This window comes from Apodemus sylvaticus, chromosome 2, assembly GCF_947179515.1.
Source record: "Apodemus sylvaticus chromosome 2, mApoSyl1.1, whole genome shotgun sequence".
In the NCBI taxonomy this organism is placed as follows: Eukaryota; Metazoa; Chordata; class Mammalia; order Rodentia; family Muridae; genus Apodemus; species Apodemus sylvaticus.
The window spans coordinates 102208325-102233458 of record NC_067473.1 but is presented as its reverse complement, the minus strand read 5'-3'; the positions used below and the strand labels follow the sequence as shown (position 1 = coordinate 102233458).

Below are 25134 nucleotides of genomic sequence, written 5' to 3'. Positions count from 1 at the left end.
ACACACACCGGCCTTGGGCTCATCAGTCAAACACAAAACTCACTTGAATGAGGAACAATCGCCAGCCTGTTCTAGGGCTGTAACTCGTTCCATTCTGTTCCTGGACGAGCGCCATCACTTAAAACTGCCCCGGGATGTTTGTTGGGATGTCTGAGGAAAAACTGGCTTGAAGAGAAATCTATCCCAAGTCACAGCCACCACCTTCTCTCAGCCGGGAACGTGAGACTTGAAAGATGCTAGGCCTGGCACTGTGCCGCCTCCCTATTAGGTTCTTCCGGGCATGGTGGGGGTGTCCTGGTCACGCAGAGCCAGTGCTGGCTATGACTTTCCCCCTCACCCCTCAGCATGGGGATGAGCCCGAGTGAACAGGTGGGACTAAAACCAGCCGTGGGGGGGGGGGGGAGTGTGGGGGGTGGGGGAGGCAGCGGCACAGGAAGAGAGCTGGGGGAGAGAGAGCCGCGATGGAAGGTCTCCTTTATTGAGCATCCAGAGGGCGCCTCAGTGCTGACTCAGCAGCCAGAGGGGAGACAGGCAGGAGAGCAGGGATGGGGACGGGGGGGGGGGGGGGGGGGACGGGGGGGGGGGGCCGTGAGGCGCACCCCACCCTCACTTCCAGTCCTTGAAGAATTGCTTGAAGATGGGACTCTCTCGGCCCTGGGGCAGGATCTCCACCTGCAGTGGGAGAAAAGCTCTGCTCACTGGCCGCCCACCTCTGCTTCCAAGGAAGGGGGGGGGGGGGCCGAGGACAGCAGTGACAGCAGTGACGGGTGGGCAGCCAGGCCTGAGATGGGATGTGACCGAGAGAAACTACAGCTGTGCCACCAGCCTTGTCTCCTGAGAGAATGCTCCTTTGTGACTCAGTGTTCTTGTCCTGCCCTGTAGTTAGGTTGTCCTGCTACACCAGAGACTGAGGCTCTAGGGCATTTCCCCATGCGTGCCATCAGCCAAGAGGTCGGCATCTTCAACTGACCTGTGGTCACTAAACACACACACACACACATTGTGGGGTTTCCTAGAGGATTATGGGGAGGGGGGATCCTCTAAAGGAATATCTGACCTGTCATGCTTTAGGAGAGAAAAAGTCTACTCCATAAATATACCACCCACCTCACAAATATTCATAAAACTGTCTTCAACATCCACGATGCAGAGCGCAAGGAGGAGCCCCCCACCACGGGTAATACACTCCAGTCTCTTTGGAGTGTTCTTTTGCTTGAATTTGCTAAATAATCCGCTCAGACTATCTGTCTCTTGACTGAATTCTTTCATTCAAGAAGGCAAGAACCCTGTAACACCAGGCGAGAGGAAGCAGTGTCGGCCTGTCCGGAGAAGGCCGGATCAGGGCTCAGTGTGGCAGATGCCACCGAGCAGACATCATCTTTCCTAGACCTGACTCTTGGGCATGGTGACGCACCTGTAATCTCAGCACTTGAGAGGCTGAGACAGGAGAACTGCTGTGAGTTCAAGGCCAGCCAGGGTATGCATAGTGAATTCTCAGCTAATACAGGCAACAGAGGGAGACGTTGTCTCCAAAAAGGGGAGGGAGGCTGGGGGTACAGCTCAGTTGGTAGCAGGCAGAAAACCCTGGGTTCGGTTCCCAGCACCGGGTAAAGCAGCTGCGGTGGCTCGCCCTTACAGTCCTAGAAACTGGGACGTACAGGCAAGAAGATCAGAAGTTCATGGGCATCCTTGGCTATATAGAGAGGCCGACTCTGGGCTACATGAGACCCTGGGAGAGAGAGGCACCATGCTGAGGACAGCCACCATGCTGACCACCACCGAGTGACATGCTCTGCCCTTCAGGGTCTCTTTGGAAATTAAGTTTCGGGATCTTTGTTGTTGTTGGTTTCTTTAATGCTGAAGGACTCCTTTCCCCCTAACAGGTCTGAAAGCAGGCAGTGTGCTCCCAACTCCTGAGCTGTCCTGCTCTTGCCCAGCCTGGGGATAAGGAGCCACAGGAGGGGTCCCAGGAGGAGGTGGGGGACATGGTCCTGTCCTCACCTGAGTGTTTGGGGAATATCTCATTCGAGAGATGAAGCCATCAGCCACTTGGAGGGCCGCCTGCCGCTCCTTCTCATTAGCCTTTCTCCCTAGAACGCAGGACGGAGATGTCAAAGTGAGAAGCGGGCGGGTGGGGCTGACTGGAGGCGGCTCGCCCAGCTCTCCTGAAGCTCTGCGTTCTGTCCCCAGCACCACAGAAAACCACCTGCAAGCTCCACGCTCGCACTCAGTGGAGGCAGGAAGATGAGAACTTGAAGGTCATCCTCACACCTCCACCTGCATAGGAAGCTTCCAAGTCAGCCTGGGCTGGCGAGGCCCCGGGCGCGCAGGGCGGGCGCACACGCCAGGCTCCGTCCCATTGCTCTTGAGGAAACTTAAAGGGTCCACAGAACACCTGACAGCTTTTAAAACAAATGTACCCAGAGCACCCAAGAGTGATGGGCAGGGGTCGTCCCTGGGGTATGAAGTTAGCGATTTAATACTTTCCCCAGAAAGCTGACTGCTCTAAAGCTACGATTAAGCAAGCAAGTAAATAATAACTAACTAAATAAATAATAAATAGCCGGGCGGTGGTGGCACACACCTTTAATCCCAGCATTTGGGAGTCAGAGGCAGGCGGATTTCTGAGTTCGAGGTCAGCCTGGTCTATGGAGTGAGTTCCAGGACAGCCAGGGCTACACAGAGAAACCCTGTCTTGGAAAAAAAAAAAAAAACACTAATAAATAAATAAATAAATAAATAATTGACAAAATAAAACTTCCCTTCCTGGATCAGCAGACTCTTCTAGCTCTGATCAAGCCATCTTTTAGGAAGGATGAGCTTCCTCCTAGACATCAAACTGGAAGGCCAGTGGGCTAGGGCAGTGGCTCAGCGGGCTGGGGCAGTGGCTTCTCTTACAAAGGACCCGAGTTCGAGTCCCAGCACCCACACGGCACTCACAGCCACCTGTAATTCCAGTTTTAAGGGATCCAATGCTATCTGCTGACTTCTGAGGACACTGCACACATATGGTTCACACATGCATGCAAGCAAAACACACATAGGCTGGGTGGTGGTGGTGCACGTCTGTAATCCCAGCACTCTGGGAGGCAGAGGCAGGCGGATTTCTCAGTTCGAGGCCAGCCTGGTCTACAGAGTAAGTTCCAGGACAGCCAGGGCTATACAGAGAAAAACCCTGTCTCTAAAAAACTAAATCCAAAAAACAAAAAACAACAAAAATCAACGAAAGAAAGAAAGAAAGAAAGAAAGAAAGAAAGAAAGAAAGAAAGAAAGAAAGAAAGAAAGAAAGACACACATAAATGCACATAAAAAAATAAAAAAAGAGCCTCTAGGGCCAGGGCCTCCCTTCCCTGGAGTTCCTCACCTTCTGTGTGTGCACAGTGTTACAGAGAACACTGTCCTGTTGTGGGACCTTCTGTGTAAAACTAAAGAGAACACAGAGTGTGATTTCTTAGAGAGGTGAACGGACTTCCACAAGGCTGAAAGCTAACATGCTTGCTTACATAATGCCCATGAAACCGAAGCCACACAGAAGCCACCCAATGATGCTGGCGGTCCCTGGGACACAAACCACGCTTCAAGCTGAGGCATTTTGACAAGGAAACAGAGCCAGGTATGGAGGTCAGTTCTCAGTTAAAGTCCTGTGAACTACAAAGTGTCTGTGCCCTTCCTATGTGACTGACCCACGCTATGGCATCCACGGGCACTTGTCTGCCAGCTTCCCCAGCTTCCTGCCTCAGTTTCCTTTCTGTGATAATCCCTCTCTTGGGGACCATAGACATTCACCTAGGCCTCAGAATCCCAGCATTGGCTCCATGGCCTGCAAGTGCGCCACACACTGCGAACCACAGTCTGCAAGTGCGCCACACTCTGCGAAAAGCACCTACTGAGCCCATGTAAAATGTAATTTTCTTACAGTTACTGAAGAACCTCAGGATCAGGCACCCCAGAGCCCTGAAGACCTGGAAATGGGCCAAGAGTTCTCAAAACCCCACAGGCATGCCCTGGGAACATGCTAAATACACAGGAGCTCAGGCTCCAACCCAGGCCTGGTGAGTCTGAAGGTCTGGGGTGGGCCCAGCCATGGTCTGAACAGGCCCTTGAAGTTCTGAGATAGAGATCAGCTGAGGTTTCCAATGGCTGAGCCGGCCAGGTTCAGAGCAGCCGCAGTGCCCTCGGGCCACACAGCGGGCCGCACGTACCCTTCCAGATGTAGATCTTGCCACACAGCCCGTTGTCCAGAACAAAGCAGTCATCGGGAATTAGCAGTTCAGAGGCGAAAGGGCTGGAGTCAGCCACCTTGGTCAGATTCATCTGTCCAGTAGCATCAGAGACCTGGAGAGGAAGGGACAGTTCCCCGTGTGACACTCACACACTTTCATCCTACCTGGAATGAAGGGATGGGTCACCCAGGTGTCTCTCCCAACAGGTCTGAGAAATAGGCAGGAAAAGCACTTCCCTCACACCCCAATCAAGCTCCAGACAGACCTTCACTTGTCTACCGCTGCAGTCGGAAGGCCACAAACCCCCAAGGGGAAGAAGTAAAATTTCACTTTACAAGTCACTGCACAGGGTGTTAATCAAGACAATCTCAGAATTAGCTTCCAACCTTCACCAGGGAGCTGGGAAGTGAGCTCCATTGCCTTCTCAGACGGTGGTCCTCCCACCCATCTCTCCCCAACCCCACACACCTGCCTGACTCCTGGCCCAGCCTCCTCACAGCCTCTTCCCTTCAGCTCTGTACCCTGGCCACCTGCAGACGCTCTGTGCAGGGACTTGCACCAAGCTAATCCCCAGCAGGCCCGCAGTGCTCACCTTATACAGGGCAGCGGCCTGGGCGTTGGTCTGGTCAGCTGTAATGTCTTCCTCGGGGTTGCCCTCCTTCAGAGCAGGCTTGGGGCCCAGAACCTGCAGAGCCGGGCAGGATTACTGGGGCTTCTGCACCCAAATTTCCCCAAGCCATCACACGTAGGGCCACCTGTGTCCTGCACTGTGCAAGGACAAGCAACGGGCCCAGCCCACCCACCCACCAATCTCTCGCCCCAAGGCCATACTCTTTATCCATTCCCAGAACACAAAGGGGCTCCATGAGCGAGTCACAGGGCTGAGTAGGACCCAGACCCCCACGCCCACCCCTGCCAAGCCTCCTTGAGCCATCTCCCTGCTCCCCGCTTCGCACTGTGTCTTGGTCACATCCAAACAGCACCTTCCAGCTGCCCACCCCAATGTCCCCAACCTGAATCATCTCGGCTGGCTCCTCTCCGTCGGTGATGATCTCCACCTGGGCCTTGCCCTGCCGCTCACTGTCCCTGATGGCCAGGGCCAGGTCCCTCGCCTTGTTACGCTCCAGGATGTTGGATTTGCCACCACACCAGGCAAAGATGTTCTGCAGAGAAACCAGACAAGTCATCACAGCCAAGCTGCCTTTGTCGTGTCCACCACTGAGAAACTGTCCCCAAAGGCCCCAACCACGCCGGGAGTGATAGCACCGGCTTGATCTCAGTACTCAAGAGGCAGAGGCAGGTAGATGTCTGGGTTCCAGGACAGCCAGGGCTAGACAACGAGACTGTCTGTCTGTCTGTCTGTCTCTCTCTCTCTCTCTCTCTCTTAAAAAAAAAAGAAAATCCCAAGACGTCACTTCCTGGGCTGAACCGACAAGTCAAGGGTTAAGAGGTTAGGAGCACTCTCTGCTCTTCCAAAGGACCCAGGTTCAGTTCCCAGTACCCACAAAGTGGCTCACAACCATCTATAGGTCCACTTCCAGGGGATCCAATGCCATCTTCTGAATTTCAAGGGCACTGGTCACATACGTGGTACCCACAGATACATGCGAGCAAAACACTCACACACATAAAGAAAAATAAACCTTAGAGTGCTTCTTGCCCTGTACCGTCTCTGCACCACGTGGTTCTCCTCCACATCACTGACCACCATATATTTTACTGTTTTTATCTTGCTTATAAATTATCTCCTGAGATTGGTGAGGTGGCTCAGTGGTCGAGAGTACACACGGCTCTTCTAGGAGGGCCTGAGTTCTGTTCTGTGCACCTACAATGGGCAGCTCACAACTGCTTAGAACTCCAAGCAGTTGTACTTGGCGCCCTCTTCTGGCCTCGGCTGGTATCTGCATTCACATGTACTTCCCCCACCACCACCACCACCACGGACACGAACACATTCTTTTTAAAAATATAATCAAATTACAAAATAAAATAAAATTCAAAAAACTAAACATGTTTTTTTTAAAAGTTTAAAGCTTCCTGTTTATATAAAATATACCCTAGGTTACATGTAGCCAAGGGTCACAGATTGGACATAACATTGCCTGAAACCATACAGGATGAAGCAGGCAAGTTATGTCCAGGTATGAGACCAATGTATATATGAGGCTGGAGCATCTGAGGGTTGCACTGTCTGTGTGTGGCTGGGAAATAAGCCCTATGGATCCCCAAGGGCTGACTGGATGGGGGTGTCTTCTCGCGGATGGACTAGGTCACTAGAACACGGTGGTAGCGTCTAGCGTCTAGCTCCCCCGCCCCCAGCCTCCAAGCCTGTGATCTCAGCCATCCCCACCTGACCCAGGTCCAGGATGAAGCAGTCCCCGGTGTTGAAGCTGTCCCAGCTCAGAGCCCTCTCGGTCGCACGGATGTTCTTCTTCCCCTTAACCTGGTACAGCTTCCTGACGGCTGCTGGGGTGGTGCCCGAGGTGGTCTTGTGAAACGCCGACTCCACGCCACCTTCCTGCAGCCCAGAAGACTGGCCTGAGTGGCCTCATAGGCAACCCCGGGCCCTCCGCCATTCATCGCTCTGGGGGGCGTGAGAATGGGGAGGGGGGGCGCATCCCCAAGTGTGCCCAAGCTTTGCACGGGACAAACTCCAGCCAGACTTTGATTGGGAGAGCGGCAAAGGAACGAGGGCTTGGAGGTGGCTCTCACCCGGTACTTGAGGCCTCGTGGGAAGTAGCTCATGAAGAGGTCGGACTCATTGCCTTGAACCTCGCGGTGCTGCACGGGCCGCTCCCCCAGCAGGGTGTTGAGGTGCACCGCCAGCACCGCGCAGGCGCCCTGCTCATCCCGGGATGACTGCTGGCCTATCCACAGGTGCAGGTGGGAGGCCTCTTCCGGGCCATTGTGAAGCACTAGGTAGGAATCCCCAGAGAAAAAGACGCCGTGGCTCTCTCGTGCTGTGGGCACCGGCTTCAGCTTCTCCACGCGCCATATGTGGAGGCCTGGGTCTCGGACGGAGGCTGGGAAGGGCGAGCCGCTGTGGGAGGAGATGGTTGGTAGCAGAGCCCATGAGCACAGAGGCTTGAGCAGGCCCGGGGCCTGAGGTCTGGGTTAAGCAAGGCGGGGAGGAGGGAGGAGCAGCCCTGGGGTGTAGAGAAGGTAAGAGAGAGAAGGTGGGGCGCCCGCCTACCTCTGAGGGATGGGTGTGTACATGCTGCGGTGTTCAGACCTGAAAAGAGAAGCCGTGATTGTCCCAAGGGTCGTGACAACAGCTCCCCAGTGATCTGGGGGACACTTCCAGGTGGCTAGGTTTGTTGTTTTTGTTTCTTTATGTCGCCTTTGGTTGTCCTCACAGTCTGCAAGAAGCTAAAGATGACCTGGGGCTGAGGCGACACTCAGTGGCTAAGGCCCTTCCTTGCACGGCAAATGTGAGTTGGAATCCTCAGAATCCACATAAAGGAAAGGAAAGGCCACTTATGACAGCACACACCGCTGTGACCCAGACTTGGGAGGTGGAGGCTGAAGCGGAAAGACATTCAGCCCCCAGGCTAGCCTGGGCTATGTGAAACCCTGTCTTAAAACAACAGCAACAAAATGTGCCTGGTATGGCAGTGCACACCCACCACACACCTCCCAGGAGCAGCAGTGGGTCAGAAACTCAAGGTTATCCCTGGCTACATAGTGAAGTCAAAGACATCCTGAGCTATAGGACACCCTGTCTCAAAAGAAAAAGAAAGGAAGGAAGAAAAACAAAGGCACTTGCTGCACAAGTCAGATAGACTAAATTTGATCCCCAGAACCCAGCAAAGGTGAAGGGAGGTAAGGCGGAGGCAGGTGGATTTCTGAGTTCGAGGCCAGCCTGGTCTACAGAGTGAGTTCCAGGACAGCCAGGGTTATACAGAGAAACCCTGTCTTGAAAAACCAAGATAAATAAATTAAATTAAATTAAATTAAAAGAGCACCGGCTGCTCTTCCTGAGGTCCCAAGTTCAATACCCAGCAGCCACAAGGTGGCTCACAACCGTCTGTAACTCATGTTCCAGGGGATCCGACACCCGCACACAGACATACATGCAGCTAAAACACCTGTACATAAAATAAAAATAAACAGATCATATTTTAAAATATTAACAAGGAAGCAATCAAGAGAGGACTGGAGACGAGGCTCGGTCGGCAGAGTGGTTTTTTTGCCTAGCACACAGGAAGTCCTGGGTTCCAGCCTAGTCCTGCATAGACAGGGCATGATGACTCGTGCCGTAATCCCAGCACTTGGCAGCCAAGGCATGGGCTCAAGATCACTATCAAAGAAAGCGATGCCAGCCTGGGACCCACGGGGCCCTGTGAGGAGAGAGAGAACTGGAGCCTTTAACCCAGCGCTCAGAAGCAGAGGCAGGCAGATCTCTGCACATTCAAGGCCTGGTCTTCATAGTGTACTCCAGGCTAGCCAGGAAGAGGGAGAGAGAAGGGGGATGGGGTGGTCCTTAAGCAGAGTTTTTTATTCTGTAAGTAAGTCTATTGAAAACAAACCCCTCACAGGATGCCCTCCTGCTAGCCAGCTCTCCCAGGGAAACTGCACCCATTCCGGGCATTACCAATGTTACCAACCTCTTTCAGTTCCAGAATGACAAACGCCACCTTTGTTTTGTAAATCGAGAGAAAATATTTCTCAGGTAAAAGAAATGGTAGTGAAGACAGACTGTGAAGGCAGGCTGCTGTTTGGTCTGTTAGCTGTGCCGGCCTTGTTCCATACTGTCAGAAATGCAATCGTAACAACTTCCCTCCCCCTCTTATCTGTTCCTGTCAAGAGCTGGTTTCTTTTTTTGACATCTCCGTGTTCTGTGCTACATGCAAGCACATGTGTGCTTGAGTGTACATGTACACACACTAAAATAATCACTAAGGAATTAATAAGTAAATAAATGTGAAAAAGAGTTTCCCTTCGACGATGCACGTTCTGGGGCTCAAACGCAGGCAGCCCCCCTTAACTAGCGACCAGCTCTCCCTTACTGTCCGCTGAGCCGTGGCTCAGGACGGTTTTGTTTCGTTCTGTTGTTTGTTTTAAGGCTTAAAAGGCAGAGAGCAGACGTCATCAGCATTTGGTTCACTGTGAACGTTTTTCACTCAAGTACAAAGCGGATCCCACAGACCGGAAGCAGGGAGCAGCAGGAGGTGGAGCCCTGCGGAAAGACAGGGAGTCTCCCCTTTCCCTTTCAAGACCAACCCCCCAAACAGAGGAGGGCACTTTTCCCAGCATGACATTCCCCCCAGGGAGGGAACTCCATGGGGTGTGTCCACACACACACACACACACACACACACACACACACACACACACACGCACGCACCCCCATCTCCCCCACGGGCAGCCCAGCCTGTGACTCAGGATCTGATGAACAGTCTTCCCTAAACCCAAGCTCAGGACCGAGACAGACTGAGACCACAGCTTCACTGTTCTCAGTTCTGTTACCAAAAGAGGAATTAGGCCGGAACTCAGGACCATGTGTCCTCCACAACGAGTCAATGCGGGGTTCTGATGTTAACTGTATGCACACCATGGCGTGTACACACACACACACACACACACACACACCATGGCATGTACACACAAACAAACAAACAAATAAATAAATAAATAGGTAAATGTTTAAAAAAAGATAGCCTGGCACCTTACAAAAGTGCAGACTCTGGTTAAACGCCATCACTCCATCCGAACCTTCTAGACCTTTCTATGTACTCCCCTGTCAAATCCATTTTCTACCAAAGATCCTTGAAAAATCAGTTCAGCTGCAAGTCCCCCTAATCCCTAACCCACCGTCCTTTATTCGGATCTGGTTCCTAGGCCTGCGCCCTCCCTGACACAACAGCTGATCCAGACTATCTTCTGCAAGAATCCTGTTAGGTTAGTTTGACGGAACCTCCCACCCCCTGGCACTTCCTTTTAGTAATTTTCCATGTACTGACCCTGAGCTAGTTCTAGACCATGTAAGCCTTGTGTGCTCACACTACTAAGGTCTTAAGACTAGCCTTTCTCCCACAGTGCAACGCCCTGATACTGTGTATACTTTAGTGATGGTTCTGTTAAAGCCTTCCATATGGTATCAAGGAGTAAGCTTTTTCCATTTATTTGTTTGTTTATTTATTTGTTTGTTTGTTTAGGTACAGGGTCTCTTGTAGCCTTAAGCTGGCCTTGAACTCACTAGGCAGCAAAGGATACCTTGAACTTCTGATCCTCCTGCCTTCGCCCCCTTCCCCAAGTTGGATCATCAGCAGGTGTGACCTATGCAAAGCTGGAGATCAGATCCAGGTCTGTGTGCGTGGAAGGTAGAACCCTACCACCAGCTACACCTCGAGCCCCTAAGTTTTAATTCAACACTATCAGTGCATGCAGAGGCCTGGAGAATCTGCCTCTGCAGGCTGCAAGCGTACCGAATAGATGTTTAAAGTTATCCTCTTAGTGCGGTGAGGTCTGTGAGAACAGCTTAGTCTAACACCTGGGGCACTGTGAGGAGAGTGAGGCTTTGGAAACCCCAGGCAAAGCTAGGCAGGCCGGTACAAACCTATAATCCCCAGGAATGGATATGTATCAGAAGTTCAAGGCCAGCCTGAGAGGCTGAGAGTGTTCAAGGCCTGTGTAACATAACGTGGCCAATCTCCAGACAAACAGAAAAAGGCAAGAGCCAGACCTCAGGGGCTGTGCCCGAGATCCAAGTTCAATCCCAGCTCCCAAGGGCACAGTGGGGCGCATGGGGGACACTGAGCTAGCTAAAACCAGGCTGCACAGACAGAGGCTGGGTAGCACAGTGAGAAGCTCCGGGTTCTGACTGAGGCTCTGGTGGCTGCCCTCCCATCAGCTTGAGGTCCCGCCTGTTGGCCAGGCTTTCCTGGGGAAGGGTCTTTCTCCTCGTTTCAGCCCTTTGACCTGATCCTAGGGTTCCTCAAGCTCCCACAGTGTATGTGTCCCAGCCCCTCCGTCCCTGCGGGTGTCCCAGCCCCTCCACCCCTGTGGGCACATGGCAACCCTCGCTGTCTGTGGGATAATCGACTACTCTGCAGGCTCAGCTCCTGTGGGAGTTTCCCCAGCCCTGTCACACCAGCCTCTGCAGGCTTAGAGCACATCTTGTCACCTTCTTGTGCTAACAACAGCAGGGCACACATGCTCCCCCATCACACGCATCCATGACAGAGTCTATTCACTTCCATTCCTTTTAAGATGTGTTCTGGGATTTCTGAGTTCGAGGCCAGCCTAGTCTACAGAGTGAGTTCCAGGACAGCCAGGGCTACACAGAGAAACCCTGTCTCAAAAAAAAAAATATGTTTTGGGGGCTCAGCGTGAAGAACAGTCCATGCCTTATGGCCTACCTAGAAGGTTCAGGAAGTGGGGCGCCATCACACCCAGTGAAACCACAGACCAGCTTCCTCCCTGTCAGACAGTCACATAATCACAGCCCAGCATTAGAAGAAGCTTTAGTGCTTAGATAGTCCTTAGAGCACAGCAAAGAGCCCTCTTCCAGGGCTCGCTTCACTATTCTCCTCTTGAATGCTTCTGGTAACAGGAAACTCACCACCTCACAGGCAGCCTCTTCTATGTCTTCCGCTGGGAACCGGAAGCATGCTGGGAACCAAACCCCAGGACCACAGGGCATAGCTGGAAAATGTTCTACCACTGAGCTACATCGCAGCTGGCCACTTCTGCTCAAGACTCCTTTTTCCCATTGTGCCACAGTGTGGTGCTGTGTTTTAGGGTCTGGTTTTCTCCTGGAGACAATAAGGCACCTTCGGAGCAGGACACTGGGTTTGCCTTTGGACACCTGATCGTAAGCCTGAAGAATGTGTCTGTTTGCCCTAATTTGCTGAGTGAGCTCCAGTTATTGGACTAGATGAAACCACCAGGATCGCTTAGGATCTCACCATCCAGGCAAAGTCTGGAGTAGCCTTGAAGCAGAAAGCCAGAGGGCAGAGAGGCCCGTCAGACTGGCCTGGGTAGTGGGAGGGGATGTGTGCCCCACTGGCTAGCTCTGGCTACAATACCTATTAAGGACACATCGGGGGCTTAGAAGTGGGGACCACTCCTACCTTCAACAGAACGCTTGATCGGATCAATGACCTAATTGCGCACCGGTGACCCAGTACAGAGGAAAACAGTCCCCATCTGCCCCGTTAGGGTGAGCTGAAGTAGCAGCAGCCTTAGGGAGGAAATAGCCTGTCAATAGAAGAAAGCCCAGGACTTTCTGCACTGTGGCCCATGTTGCTTAGAAGTGGGAACAGCAGTGGCTCTGAACACCCAGGACAGTCCTCTTTCCCCACAGGCCAAAGCACACCCCACTCCCCACACCCCCAGGTCCTACCCCCATCTCTCTCCACACTGGTCCCCAGCTGACCCTCTGCTGGGGGCAGCTGAATGTCCCTCTAGTAGATGAACCTACCTCGCCCCTTCTCAGTTCCCTCCAGTGTAGTTGTCTGGGCCCAGGATAGTGCTATCTTGGGGACGGACACCGCCAGACCAGAAGTCACCTCCTGACCGGCTGATGGCCTCTGGGGATCTCTCCGGTCTGACACCACCTCCTACAGAGCAGAATGGGCCCAGACCCTCCAGCTCCTCCCCTGCAGCTGCGACACATCCCACCCAGGTCCACTCAGACTCTACAGCTGCAAAACCACAGATAATGACCTAAGCCTGATTTGTGCCTGGGGACACCATTCCCACGGTTCCCGGACCCTAGCAGCCAGCCCTCACCCACACACCAGGAGTCCTAGCTAGCCCTTCTCTACAGAGCCCTTCCCAATTTTACCTCTCCACAGGCCTTTTCTTCTCAAACTCGTCTCAGCCTGCCCCACCCTAGCTTCTCACTTCCCTCTTCTCCACTGGGCTGCCCCGCCCACCTGCCCCACCCATGGGGAGGCTCAGAACTCAGAGGTTTAAGGACTCAGGAAAGCAAGCTCCAAGACTGAGCCCTGCTGACAGGGAAGGCTGCTGTTTCTCAGACATGGCGGAGGGGAGGTTAAATCCTGACAAGGTCTCATCACAGCGGCCTCAGGCAAGGCAGATTCTGAACAATTTAAAGAATCAGACTGGCAAGGAACGCCTGTTCCACTCACTAGCCCAGGCAGAGGCCCGAGCCTGCTCAGGCCCTGCTGTGGCTGGTTAGTCACATTTCCTGGGCTGGGTCACTGGCCCTACACTACTACTTTTTCCTCCACCCGCCCCTCCGAGTTGTTTCTTTGCCCTGAGTACATGTGACAAAGAAGATCTTCTCCTTCCTCCTCTTCCTCCTCCTCCTCTTTCCCCTCCTCCTTCCCCTCCCTCCTCCTTCTTCCTCCTCTCTGATTTTCAAAACAGGGTTTCTCTGTGTAGCCTTGCTGTCCTGGAACTCTCTCTGTGTAAACCAGGCTGTTTTTGAAGAAAAGTTCCAAGAGAGTGTTTGGAGCCCTGACACATTCTAGTTGTGTGTGTGTGTGTTCATTTTGGTGTTTTGTCTTTGAGACAATTTCTCGTGCAGCCGGGGATAGCCTCTAAATTATGCAGCTCAAGCTGGCCTTGACCCTCCTGCTGGGATCATAAAAGTGCACCTCCGTGGCCACCTGTTGCTTGATTGTTTTACTGAGGCAGAGTGTCACCTTAGAACCCAGGCTACTATGAAACTCAGTCTGTAGCCCAGATTGGCTTCGACTCTATGGCAATCCTCCTGCCTCTGCTTCCTGAGCACTAGGGATTACATGTACCTTGACACATAAAGTCTCTCTATGCCCCAATTCTCAAAACACTAACTAACCCCTTAGCTGGCCACGGTGGCTCCTGCACTGGGGAGGCAGAGGCAGGAGGATCTCTTGAGTTCCAGGTCAGAGAGCATATGGTTTCAAGCTCAACCCAAAGTGACCACCTCTCCCTTCACAGTCACAGGACCATAACACATAATCAGTCTGGTCTAACTTGCTGGCCCCCGGAAGGCCTTACCCTGGGGCACAGCCCGATGTCACCCAGTCAAGCAGGCTCTCAATCCCCCCCAAATGCCTAGGTCAGCAGTTCTCAACGTCCCTAACACTGTAACCCTTTAAGACAGTTCCTCATGTTGTGGTGACCCCCAACCATAAAATCTCCATTCTGCTTCATAACGGTCATTTGCTACTGTTATAACTCATAATGTAAATACTTTAGAGATATTGCCAAATGGTTCGTGACTCATAGGTTGAGAGGTTCAGGAGTATATCTGCACCCAAGGGGCAACTACAGTTGGGTGGCTCAATGTCCAAGGACCCTGACAGGTCTGTCCTGGAAGACTGTTAGTCAACAGTCAGATCCATACAGAGCTTGGTGTTCAGAGTCAAGGCCTTGGCCCTGGAAGCACAGCAGGACCAGAAGCAAGCCTTGCGAATTATCCGACCATCAGCCTAGTCTAACCTATCTGGGCTGGCTGCTAAGGGAACAGCCTGGGGAAAACAGAGTACTGGGTACTGGTATTTGCTTGCTTTTTTGAGACCAAGATTGAAGACATAGCTTGATGTCTTCAAATTTATGATCCTCCTGCCTCCATCTGAGGGATGGGATTACAGGTGTACACCCCATGCCGTCTAGATGGATGCGTTCTGTGTACTAAAATACCAACAGAGTGAGAATTACGAGAATTGTTTCCTCCAGACATTATGTGCGGTCACCGGGACGGCTCAGTGAGTCAAAGTACCTGCTGTGCAACCATGACACAGTTCCATCCCCCAAACCAACAGTAAAAGGACAAAATGGTTCCTGAAAGATGTCCTCCAGGATGGTAGATATGGCTCAGAGGTCAAGAACAAGACTGGAGTCTGGTTCCCAGAAGCCGCGCCTGGCACCTCACAAAGGCCCACAACTCCAGCTCTAGGGGACCTGACTCCCTCTGCTGGCCACAGAGAGCACTACACTCACCTTTGTATATACAGATAGACACACTCCGCTGATTTGAGTTTTGTCAGCCTGACACAAATCTTGGCATATCTGGGAAGAGAATTTCCTAACTGAGAAAATGTCTCCATAAGACTGTAGGCAAGCCTGTGGGGTATCGCCTTGATTACTTGATTACTTGATTACTTGATTACTGGGCAACATGAGAGGGTCCAGCTTACTGCGGGCAGTGCCATCCTTGAGCAAGGTGGCACTGCATGTTGTAAGGAAGCCGACTGAGCAAGCCATGAGAAAATCCACGGCACCTGCCTCCAGCTCCTGCCCTGACTTCCCTCAGCGGTGAACCTGGCAGTGTAAGATGAAATAAATCCTTTCTTCTTCAAGTTGCTTTTGATCATGGTATTTTATCACAGCAAGAGAAATCCTAACACACACACACACACTTTCAAAAAAAAAATCTAAAGAAATTTAGAAAGAAAGTTGTCCCCTGGCCACCGCATGTGCTGTGACATCCATCCACATATGATGAATAAGTAAAACTCTTAAAAAGGACCTGTTCTCTGTAAAGAACACAGTTTGTGGGGCTGGAGAGATGGCTCTGTGGTTGAGAGCAGCGGGTGCTCTTGCAGAGACTCGGGTTCCAATCCCAGCACCCTCCCAGAGGCTCCCAGCTATTCGCAACTTCCGTCCCAGGGAAGCTAAAGCTCTCTTCTGGTCACCTCAGGTACCAAGCATGCATAGTGTGTACAGATGTTCATACACGCAGACAAAACTCCCAAACACATTGAATAAATAAATGCACAGCTTTTAGCTGGCATCCAAGTGTCTCCATGATCAAACGATAGTCTGGAAACCAGGGTAGTCTGAGCTAAGATGCCAGCAAAGCCTTGTCCCAGAAAGAACCACAGGTTTGGTAGAGAGCTTAGTAGAAAGGTTACAGGCTGGTTTTAGATGGGCAGTGGGGTGCGTGCCTTTAATGCCAGCACTTGGGAGGCAGAGGCCAGTGGATCTCTATGATTTTGAGGCCAGCCAGGTCTACAGAGAGAGTTCTAGGACAGCCAGAGCTACACAAAGTCGGCCTTTAGGACTGGAGATATATATATAAAATCAGTTGGGCTGGAGAGATGGCTCAGTGGTTAAGAGCACTGGCTGCTCTTCCAAAGGTCCTGAGTTCAATTCCCAGCAACCACATGGTGGCTCATAACCATCTGTAATGGGATCTGATGTCCTCTTCTGATATGTTTGAAGACAACAAGCAGTGATGTACTCATATACATACAAATAAATAAATAAATCTTTAAAAAAAAATCAGTTAATAGACTGTTCACATAACATCATGAAGACCTGAGATGATCACAGCATGGAATAAAGATGAAGAAGACAAGGAAGATGGCTCAGTCATAAAGACACTACTTCCAAGCCTGAAGACCTGAGTCCGACATGGTGGGAGAGAAGGGGAGACTCCGAAGCTGTGCCCACAGCATGCCCACAGTCCCGGCACTTGCAGGTAGAGGCAGGAAGACCAAACGTCCACAATTATCCTTGGCTCCACACAGAGGTGTGTGGAGGTGGACTTACCTCTTACCAGTGAGCTTTCTCAGGTCAGTGATTCAGCTTCCTTGTGTCCAATCTGTAAGCTGGGCACACAAATAAACGTGAAGGTTAAACAAGATGTTACAATTAACGAGCAAATAAGGACTGTCAGGTACATATGGATTCTTTTCAAGAAATTGATTTGATTGTTCATTTACTTATTCTGTAGGAGGCGTGGCATGTGCCATGTGCACACTACCAGCCTGAGGACAAATCAGGGAGTTGGTGCTATCCTGTGGGTCCTGGGAACCAGATGCAGGTCTTTGGGCTTGGTGGCAAGTGCCTTTCCCAGCTGAGCCATCACATGGCCTGTTTCTCCTTTCTTCAGTCTGCCATTCATGACAGCAGTGACTGTGAACGCTGCTGAGATGACTGACTGGGGCCCTGGGAAAAGGGCCAGCACATGCTGGAACAGTCCCCATCCTTCCCAAGCTCTGTGCTATGCCAGCGGAGAGAACATTAAAACCAGGGATCCCCGCCCCTCCCTCTGTGAAGGCCCAGACCCATGGGTCCTAGCTTTAGGGCAGAACCTAGGTGGCCCTTAGGCTGAGAAATCTAGGTTCACAGCAGGGAACAAAGGTGAGTGGAAATCATTGTTCACTGCATTTGAGGGTCCTATTACCAAGGAAAGAAATGTTTATTAAAAAAAAAAAAAAGGTTGTTGGGGCTGGAGCGATGGTTCAGTGTGGTTAAGAGAATTCACAGCTTTTCCAGAGGACCTGATTTCACTTCTCAGAACCAACATCAAGCCGCTCAAAGCCTCTCTCAGTGCAGTTCCAAGGTGTCTGATGAAGTTCTAGCCTCCACTTGTACGAACCCACACTCAGACACACAAAATACACAGGAGGGGGGGGGGAGGAGGGAGAGAGAGAGAGAGAGAGAGAGAGAGAGAGAGAGAGAGAGAGGCTTGCCCAGTGTGGGTAATCAAGCACAGTGGTGCACACCTGTAATCCCAGCATGGGGAAGATGGAGGCAGGAGAATCACAGGTTTAATGTCACCTTTGGCTATGTAGTGAATTTAAAGAAGTCTGAGCCACGTGAGATACCGTTTCAACACACACACACACACACACGCGCGCGCGCGCGCGCACGCACACACCAACAAAAAGTTATAAAAGAAAAACATGGAACTTGTTTCTTTCTAGGACTCAGGTTGGTTTCCCCTCCCCCACCACGCTTCTGTTCCGCCTACCTCCAACTCCGCTTCAAGTTTGTCCCTGGAGAATGGCAAAGCGCTTTGCAGGCGCTACCCACCTGATCTCGCCTAGGATCAAAATCCAGTACAGCTTTCACCTCTAGGAGCCCAGCCCGGGAAGGTGTAGGGGAGACAGGGAGCCTGGCGCCCCAGGACACGCGGGGTTAAAGTAAGATCCCTGGGCCGTGGAGAACCCCAGGAAACAGGACTTACTTGCTCGAAGGGGTTTCCAGTCTCGGGACAAAGTTTTTTTTTTTTTTGCTGGAGACCACGCCTCCACCCCCCTCGGAGAAGTGAGTCACCCAAAAGGGCCGAGTGGCAGGGGCCAACTGGGGGCGTTCCCTTCCTTTGCTGCTGCAGACCTGGCATTGGGAGCCTTGTAGGGACCCCGGGGCCCGTAAAGCCAAGGTTCCCTACACTGCGGGAAAACGGGCTGAGGAGGGCAGAGGAGGGCAGAGGAGGGCAGAGGAGGACTGAGGAGGGCTGAGGAGGGCAGAGGAGGCCAGAGGAGGCCAGAGGAGGCCAGAGGAGGACTGAGGAGGGCAGAGGAGGGCAGAGGAGGACATAGGAGGGCAGAGGAGGGCAGAGGAGGGCAGAGGAGGACTGAGGAGGACAGAGGAGGGCAGAGGAGGGCTGAGGAGGGCAGAGGAGGGCAGGCAGCTTCCATCTCGCATACAAGCCATGGATCCTTGGTCTCCATCAGGGTACCAACCTCCGCGGTTCCTGGGAGCACCCACTTACTACTTGGTGCCTTCTTTTATCTTTCTTTTGTTTTGTTTTTGTTTTTGAGACAGGTTTTCTCTGTGTAAAGTCCTGGAGCCTGGAGCTTGCTCTGTAGACCAGTCCGGCCTTGAACTCACAGAGATGTTCCTGCCTCTCCCTCCCGATTGCTGGCCAGGGATGCAGCTCAGTGGAGTGTTTTCTAGCCTGCAGGAAGCTGGGCTTGACTCCCAGCACCACACGTACGTGCTTGTAATCCCAGCACTTGGAGGATCACACAGGCAAGCAAATAAGTGAGTGTGATTTTTAACAAACGTAATCTTCCTTCCTCGCATCCGTCACCGAGGATGAATTCTCAGGGAGGACCAGCAGAGAGCCAGGAATGTAATCCGGGCTGGCCTGACCGGCATCAATGCTCCCTTCTACCCTTCTCTAAATCAAAACCAAACAGACCAGCCAGTGTCTGCACCGCTGGGTCCGGGACCTTAGCACACAAACCCACTCAGTCTACAAAGCCGCTTTGTCTCTTGAGAAGCAACTTTGCAAAGGGCAAGCAGAATTCAATGCTCTGAGGTCCACTGACTGCTTTTGTAAGAATTTACACCCCGACTTTGTTCCTGGGCAGTTGGGCAGCCCAGTCACATCCCACTGAGGAGATGGCTTAGTGCCAGCCTTTTTTCTTTCTTTCTTCCTTTTCTTTTTCTTTCTTTCTTTTTTTCTTTCTTTCTTTTCTTTCTTTCTTTTTTTTTTTTTTAGAGACAAGGTTTCACTGTATCTGCCTGGAGTGTTCTATGTAGGACAGCAGCGAACTCACAGAGTCTGCCTGCCTCAGCCCCTGAGTGCTGGAGTTACTGGGGTGTACCACTACACCCAGCTTAGGTTTCTAGTTTTGACAGATGCAACACCCATGTAGACAAGAGACCCTACCAAGAGACCAAACAGAAAATTCTGTCACAGGAGCAGGTTTTTGTGTGTGTGTGTGTGTCTCCCTTACCAACTACACTGGCTGTACACGTGGCTCAGGGATAATGACAATTCTTCCTTATAACTCCAGCACCCCGCACTTAGGAGGTAATGACATTTAAAAAAAAATTCCCAATTTTTAAGACAAGTTTCTATGTAGCACAGGCTGGCCCAAACTCCCTATGTAGCCTTAGGTGACCTAGAACTTCTTCCTTTCTCTCTTCCCAAGCGCTGGGACTGCAGGCGAGTGTCACTACGTCCCATCTGTGCCCAGTTTATGTAGCTCTGACTTTGTGAGCTATGTATGCTAAGCAGGACCAACACTCAAAAAATGCCTTTGTTTACTGAATGCCTTAAGGATGAAAGTCAAACTCCTACGTTACAGAAGTACCCCACAGAGTAAGCACTGAGATAACTTGCTCCCTTGTAAAGCAAGGACAGAGACCTAACCCTTCTAGCTGGGCTACAGTGACCCTGAGGGGCTGTGTGTGTGTGTGTGGGGGGGGTTGTCTTGAGGGTTAATTGGCTGTTGTTTTTGGCTCTCTCTCACACTCTCTCAATATGGCAAAAAGAGTATGTCGAGACCCAGACTGAGCTCGCACACGTCAGCCACTGAGCTGTGTTCCCAGACGCTTTGGTTTTTTCTCTTTTGATCCTAGGTCTTGCTGGCTCTAGTAATATAAGCTTGCAGCAACCCTCTTGTCTCTGCCTCCCGAGTGCTGGGATTACAGGAATGTACCACTATGCCCAGTCTATTCTCTAGGTATTTTGGGAGAATATGTTTTGGTTGGTTTTTACTTAGAGTGTAAACATGTGTTTATGTGTATGTTGTGAATGTATACATGTTCATGTACATGCAGATGTTCAAGTTCTCTCTCTCTCTCTCTCTCTCTCTCTCTCTCTCTCTCTCTCTCTCTCTCTCTCTGGTGTTTCTCTGTATAGCCCTGGCTGTCCTGGAATCCACTCTGTAAACCAGACTCATCCCAAGCTCACAGACATCCACCTGCCTCTACTTCCCAGGTGCTAGAATTAAAGGCACACACCACCACTGACTAGCTTCTATCTTATTTTCAAACTTGGACTTTATTCATTTTATGTTTATGAGTGTTTTGCCTGCACATGTGTCTGTGTAGCAGATACATACCCAGTGCTTAAGGAGGTCAGAAGAGGACAACAGGTCCCTGGAACTGGAGTTACAGAAGGTATGAGCCCAGATGTGGGTGCTGGAACCTGAATACAGGTCCTCTGCAAGAGTAACAAATCCTCCTAGCCCTGGAGCTATCTCTCCAGCCTATACCTTATTTCTTGAGACAAGGTGTCTTATAGAACCTGGCACTCTGTTTCAGCTAGAGGACAGGCTGGCCAGCAAGAAACTATCAGCCTCTACCTCTTCCCCCTTTGGAATTACAAATGTGGACCGCAATCCTGGCTATTGCATGAGTGGTAGGAATCTAAATCATGCTTTCGGGTTTGGGCGACAAACATTTTACCCACTGAGCCATTTCCACACACGCCTCTCTTAATGCCCTTTTTGAGGCAGAGTGTTATATAACCCAGGCTGGCCTTGAACCCTCTCTGTATCAGAGGAAGACCTTGATGCTTCTGCCTCAGCCTCCTACATGCTGGGATTACAGCCAGGGGCCACCACTCCAGAATCTCTGTTGTTCTTTTTACATTTTTTATATTATGTGGATAGGTGTTTTATGTGCATGTATGTCTGTGCACCACATGTGTGCCTGGTACCTGTAGAGGCCAGAAGAGGGCATCAGATTCCCAAAGATTGGCGTCACAGACAGTTCTGAGCTGCTGTAGGGTGCTGGGACTTGAATCCAGGTCCTCGGCAAGAGCAGCAGTGAGTGCTCTTAACTGCTGAACCATCTCTCCAGCTCCCTTTTTTGTTTTTCTTTTGAGACAAGGTGTTATACTGTACCCCAGACAGACTTTGAACTCACTGTAATCCTCCTGACTCAGCCTCTGAAGTGCTAGAATTACAGACTTGAGCTATGGCATGTGGCTCTCTGAGCTGTAGCTCCCCATCGGTGAGATGAAGGTCTAGTTTAGGAGATTCTCCTGGCTCCTCTGACCCCAATCAGAGGCACAGTGCAGGTAAGAAATCCCGCTGATGGGGAGGAGGTAGCTCAGCATAGGGAATGATTGAACAAATGAAGATTCCTTGTTGTGGGGCTGGAGAGATGACTCAGCGGGTAAAGGCACCGACTGTCTTCCAGAGGTCCTGAGTTCAAATCCCAGCAACCACATGGTAGCTCACAAACTTATGTAATGGGATCTGATGCCCTCTTCTGGTGTGTTAGAAGACAACTACAATGTATATACATAAAATAAATCTTAAAAAAAAAACAAAACAAAACTGGTGCCAGTGAGTGGGGAGGAAGCAGGAGTCTAGTTGAAGTAATGAGCTCACATCTAAAAAGGTAGAAAGCCAAAGAGGAAAGCATTAAGACGGACCTCTGGTCGTCAAATACCTACACACACACACACACACACACACACACACATGCTAATACACAGTGCTAATCCCAAAGATTCAACCACCAACCCAAATCATCATGGCCAAATTAATGCAAGTAATTAAGTAAAGCGAGTTTTTTAAATTTGTGTACACAGGCTGAGTTCAAGAGGTCAGCACTGGATGTGAGGAAGACAAGTTTTTGTAGTTCAGGGGTGGGGAGTTCCTAAATGAGGGATTCGGCAAAATAGAAAAGGTTAGAGGAATAGAACATAAGCTAAGAAGCTAGTTATAGTGACCTCTGGACACAAAGCCATGATTACAAGGTGGTCAGTTAACAACAGATAGGTGTAACCAGCATTTTGAAACAAAGGAAGGGTTGCAAGATGGTTACTAACTTTTTGTAACAAAGACATGACTGTCATTCCTGGAACAGGCATTTGTAGTTAGGCCAGAGCCATTTGTAGTTAAGGTTACAGATGGGGTCTAGTCCAATCCTTGAGGAAAAGAGGGTTATGAAGAGGAATGAAGCTAGTTTGTGTGTTTACTATAAGACAGCTTTTAAGCCTAAGATGGGGAGGCAGGATGGTTCTTCAAGTGCTAGGTATTGTCTCAACAATTTCTTAGTGATTAAAGTCTTCATTGGAGAAGTAGTTAACAATTTTGCGAAATTAATATCTATCAAAAAATCCTATAAGATAATGGGCTTGTATATACAATCCATCCTGGACAAGATTGTTCACTATTTCAGGATACCATTAAGCACAGAACAGAAAGACCCCAGAGCCTTGGCCTAATTCATTTTTGCCAGGCAGGGGCTCCAGAATAAGGCTTTACTAAAGAAAGACTGAACGGTGCTGGAGAATGTCCCTCCCAGAGCTTCTTCCATCCAGAGTCTGGTCCTTCAATTTACCCTTTGGTCACAAGCAGGGTCCCTGGGGAAGGGCAGAGCTGGACCCCACCAACGCCCAGGGAGAAAGCCTGCGAACTACAAGTCCCAGCAGGCAGTGGGCTGCAGGACGTGACCTATGCTGTCATAGTCGAAGCCCAGGTTCAGAGGGCCCTCCCCGGCGAAGTCAGACCCACTAATATAGCACACACCCACGCACCACGTGCGCCAGCCCTGCTCCCACCAACTACAAGTCCCAGCAGGCAGCAGGACGCTAGGTGGCTCCTAGAGTCCGCTCTTTCTCTCCGGAAGTGAAATCAGGCAGGTGTGGTGCCTTCCTTACGGGGAGGGGCTCCTGGCAGCCGAGTGAAGGCTACTGGTGCAGGGGGGGTGAGAGCCGACGAGGGCCCACAGTAGGCACACATTGCGCCTCCTTGATTCAGACTCCATTACCTGGTCTAACTCCTTGTACAGGGCAGAGGAGCAGCCCAGACCTCGAAGCGGGGCTGAACTTGTTAGGGTCCCTTTATGGCTTGCGAGTCTCTGGAGAAGCCCAGGAAAGTTGTGGGTCCTCCTTGTCCCCTGACAGTATTTCCCAGAGATTTGAGGTCCTGACCCTAGGCATCAAGATGAGAGGGTACTAGGGGGTGGGGGCGGGGGGGGCAATAATCAAGACACCTTGATCTAAGCATCCACTCTTTCAAAAGCCTCTGCCCACAAGTGTCACAACTCTTGTCCTAACTTCCCAGGTTGCCCAGAGAGAGCCTCTGAGGTGCTGAAGAAGGGACTTACCCACACCCTTCAGTGCAAGCCGGGCTAGGTAGGATGAGCTGCGCTGAGGCCCCCACTTCCTCCACCTCCGCCTGGGGCAGCTCTCTCCTGAAGTCCCTTCTCATCTGATTTCAGGCTCCCAAGCGGGGACTCGGGTTACACCTGTATTGGGAGCAGTGACGCCGCAGTGGCCAGGAATACATGGACTTTCTGTCTCCGACCCTGTTTTTTGGTTTTTACGCTTTCTGCGCTGCCACGTGCCTGATGGTCACTGTAGATCGAGGAGTACACGGGCTCCGAAGGTATAGCCATGATCCTGTTCAGAAAGAGTTTACTCTTCGGCAGCTTGGTTGAGATCAGCTACTTCCTGGAACATGAGTCTTGAAAGGATTAGAAACAACTCCAGAGTGACCATAACGGAGAACCAGGCCATGTGAGAAGAGCGCGGGAGAGCCAGGCGACCGAGAAGCCAAAAGGGCGCGAAAGAACCGGTGTAGCCAAAACAGCTGTCATATGCAGGGAGGAGCGGCTGGGGGGAGGGCGGGCAGTCCCTGGGCTGGAGAAGTTTAGGGTAAGGGGTGGGGTAAACCGGAAGGCGGTAACAGGCGGGGACTGAGGGGTGCTGGGAGAACCGAGAGGCCGGTCCCCTTTGATATGTTAAATAGGCAGGCTCTTATTTGGCCTTTCGTCCAGGCTTGAGGCCTAAGTGAAGGGTTAAGCTCAGAGGCAGGGGGCTCACCTGGCGCGTGGGAAGCCCGAGGTCCATCCCAATACCACCTGGGGGTGGAGTAGGGCGGAAGGATGACTCAAGCAGATTTTGTAGTTCTAGATTCTTGAAAGATTATGAAGAAACACAGATGAAGTAGCCTTCTAAAAGTGCCCCCAAATTAAGTCAAAAGCATTATCAAAATAAAATGCACCCGTCATAAAGAATTCCTTTTGGTGGACTTTAGCCGTTAAGAGCACCTGCTGCCCTTCTGGAGGCCCGGAGTTTGTTTCTGAGTTGAGCGCCCATGCTGGCCTGCTCATGGTAGCCACTAAGTCCAGCTCCTGGGTGATGCACGCCGTCTTCCGGCCTCCGTGTGCACTCGCAGACCACATGTACAGAAGAATAAAACAGCTTTTTTTTTTTTAAGCATTCCTTTAGTTTTTTTATATTCCTTCTTCTCCTCCTTTTCCTCCTTTTTAGTCTTTCTTTCTTTGTTTCTTTCTTTCTTTTCTTGGGTTTTTGGATTTGGTTTTTTCGAGACAGGGTTTCTCTGTATAGCCCTGGCTGTCCTGGAACTCACTCTGTAGACCAGGCTGGCCTCGAACTCAGAAATCCGCCTGCCTCTGCCTCCCAAGTGCTGGGATTGATTACAGGTGACCTTTTTGGTTTTTCAAGTCAGAGATTCTCTATTTAACTGTCTAGGCTGGACTGGAACTCACTCTGTAGACC

General features: G+C 51.2%; 1 protein-coding gene across 4 annotated transcripts; it reads right to left on the bottom strand.

Moving 5' to 3' along the window:
• Positions 1 to 457: 457 nt before the first annotated feature.
• Capg (capping actin protein, gelsolin like) lies at positions 458 to 23813 on the bottom strand. 4 transcript variants are annotated; one of them, XM_052173961.1, is made up of 10 exons: positions 23718 to 23813; positions 16677 to 16735; positions 7417 to 7455; positions 6936 to 7263; positions 6574 to 6741; positions 5237 to 5386; positions 4816 to 4908; positions 4203 to 4335; positions 2002 to 2090; positions 458 to 672 (listed from the first exon to the last, which is right to left on the bottom strand). In XM_052173961.1, the coding sequence occupies exons 3-10, from the start codon at positions 7437 to 7439 to the stop codon at positions 607 to 609; spliced, it is 1050 nt and encodes a 349-aa protein (XP_052029921.1). In that variant the 5' UTR covers positions 7440 to 7455; positions 16677 to 16735; positions 23718 to 23813; the 3' UTR covers positions 458 to 606. The 4 variants fall into 4 exon arrangements, with proteins under 4 accessions (XP_052029921.1, XP_052029920.1, XP_052029917.1 ...); XM_052173960.1 differs by lacking the exons at positions 16677 to 16735; positions 23718 to 23813 and adding exons at positions 12649 to 12787; positions 13015 to 13053; XM_052173957.1 differs by lacking the exons at positions 16677 to 16735; positions 23718 to 23813 and adding an exon at positions 13015 to 13102.
• Between the last annotated feature and the right edge of the window lie 1321 nt (positions 23814 to 25134).

Bases quoted from the DNA above. Each gene is read 5' to 3' on its own strand.
- Capg (XM_052173961.1), bottom strand. From the start codon at position 7,439: ATGTACACACCCATCCCTCAGAG. The intron at 5,387-6,573 runs GTGGGGATGGCT...GTTTCTCTGCAG, and splicing joins TCATCCTGGACCTGGGTCAG to AACATCTTTGCCTGGTGTGG. The intron at 4,909-5,236 runs GTTGGGGACATT...CCGGCTCTGCAG, and splicing joins AGCCAGCCGAGATGATTCAG to GTTCTGGGCCCCAAGCCTGC.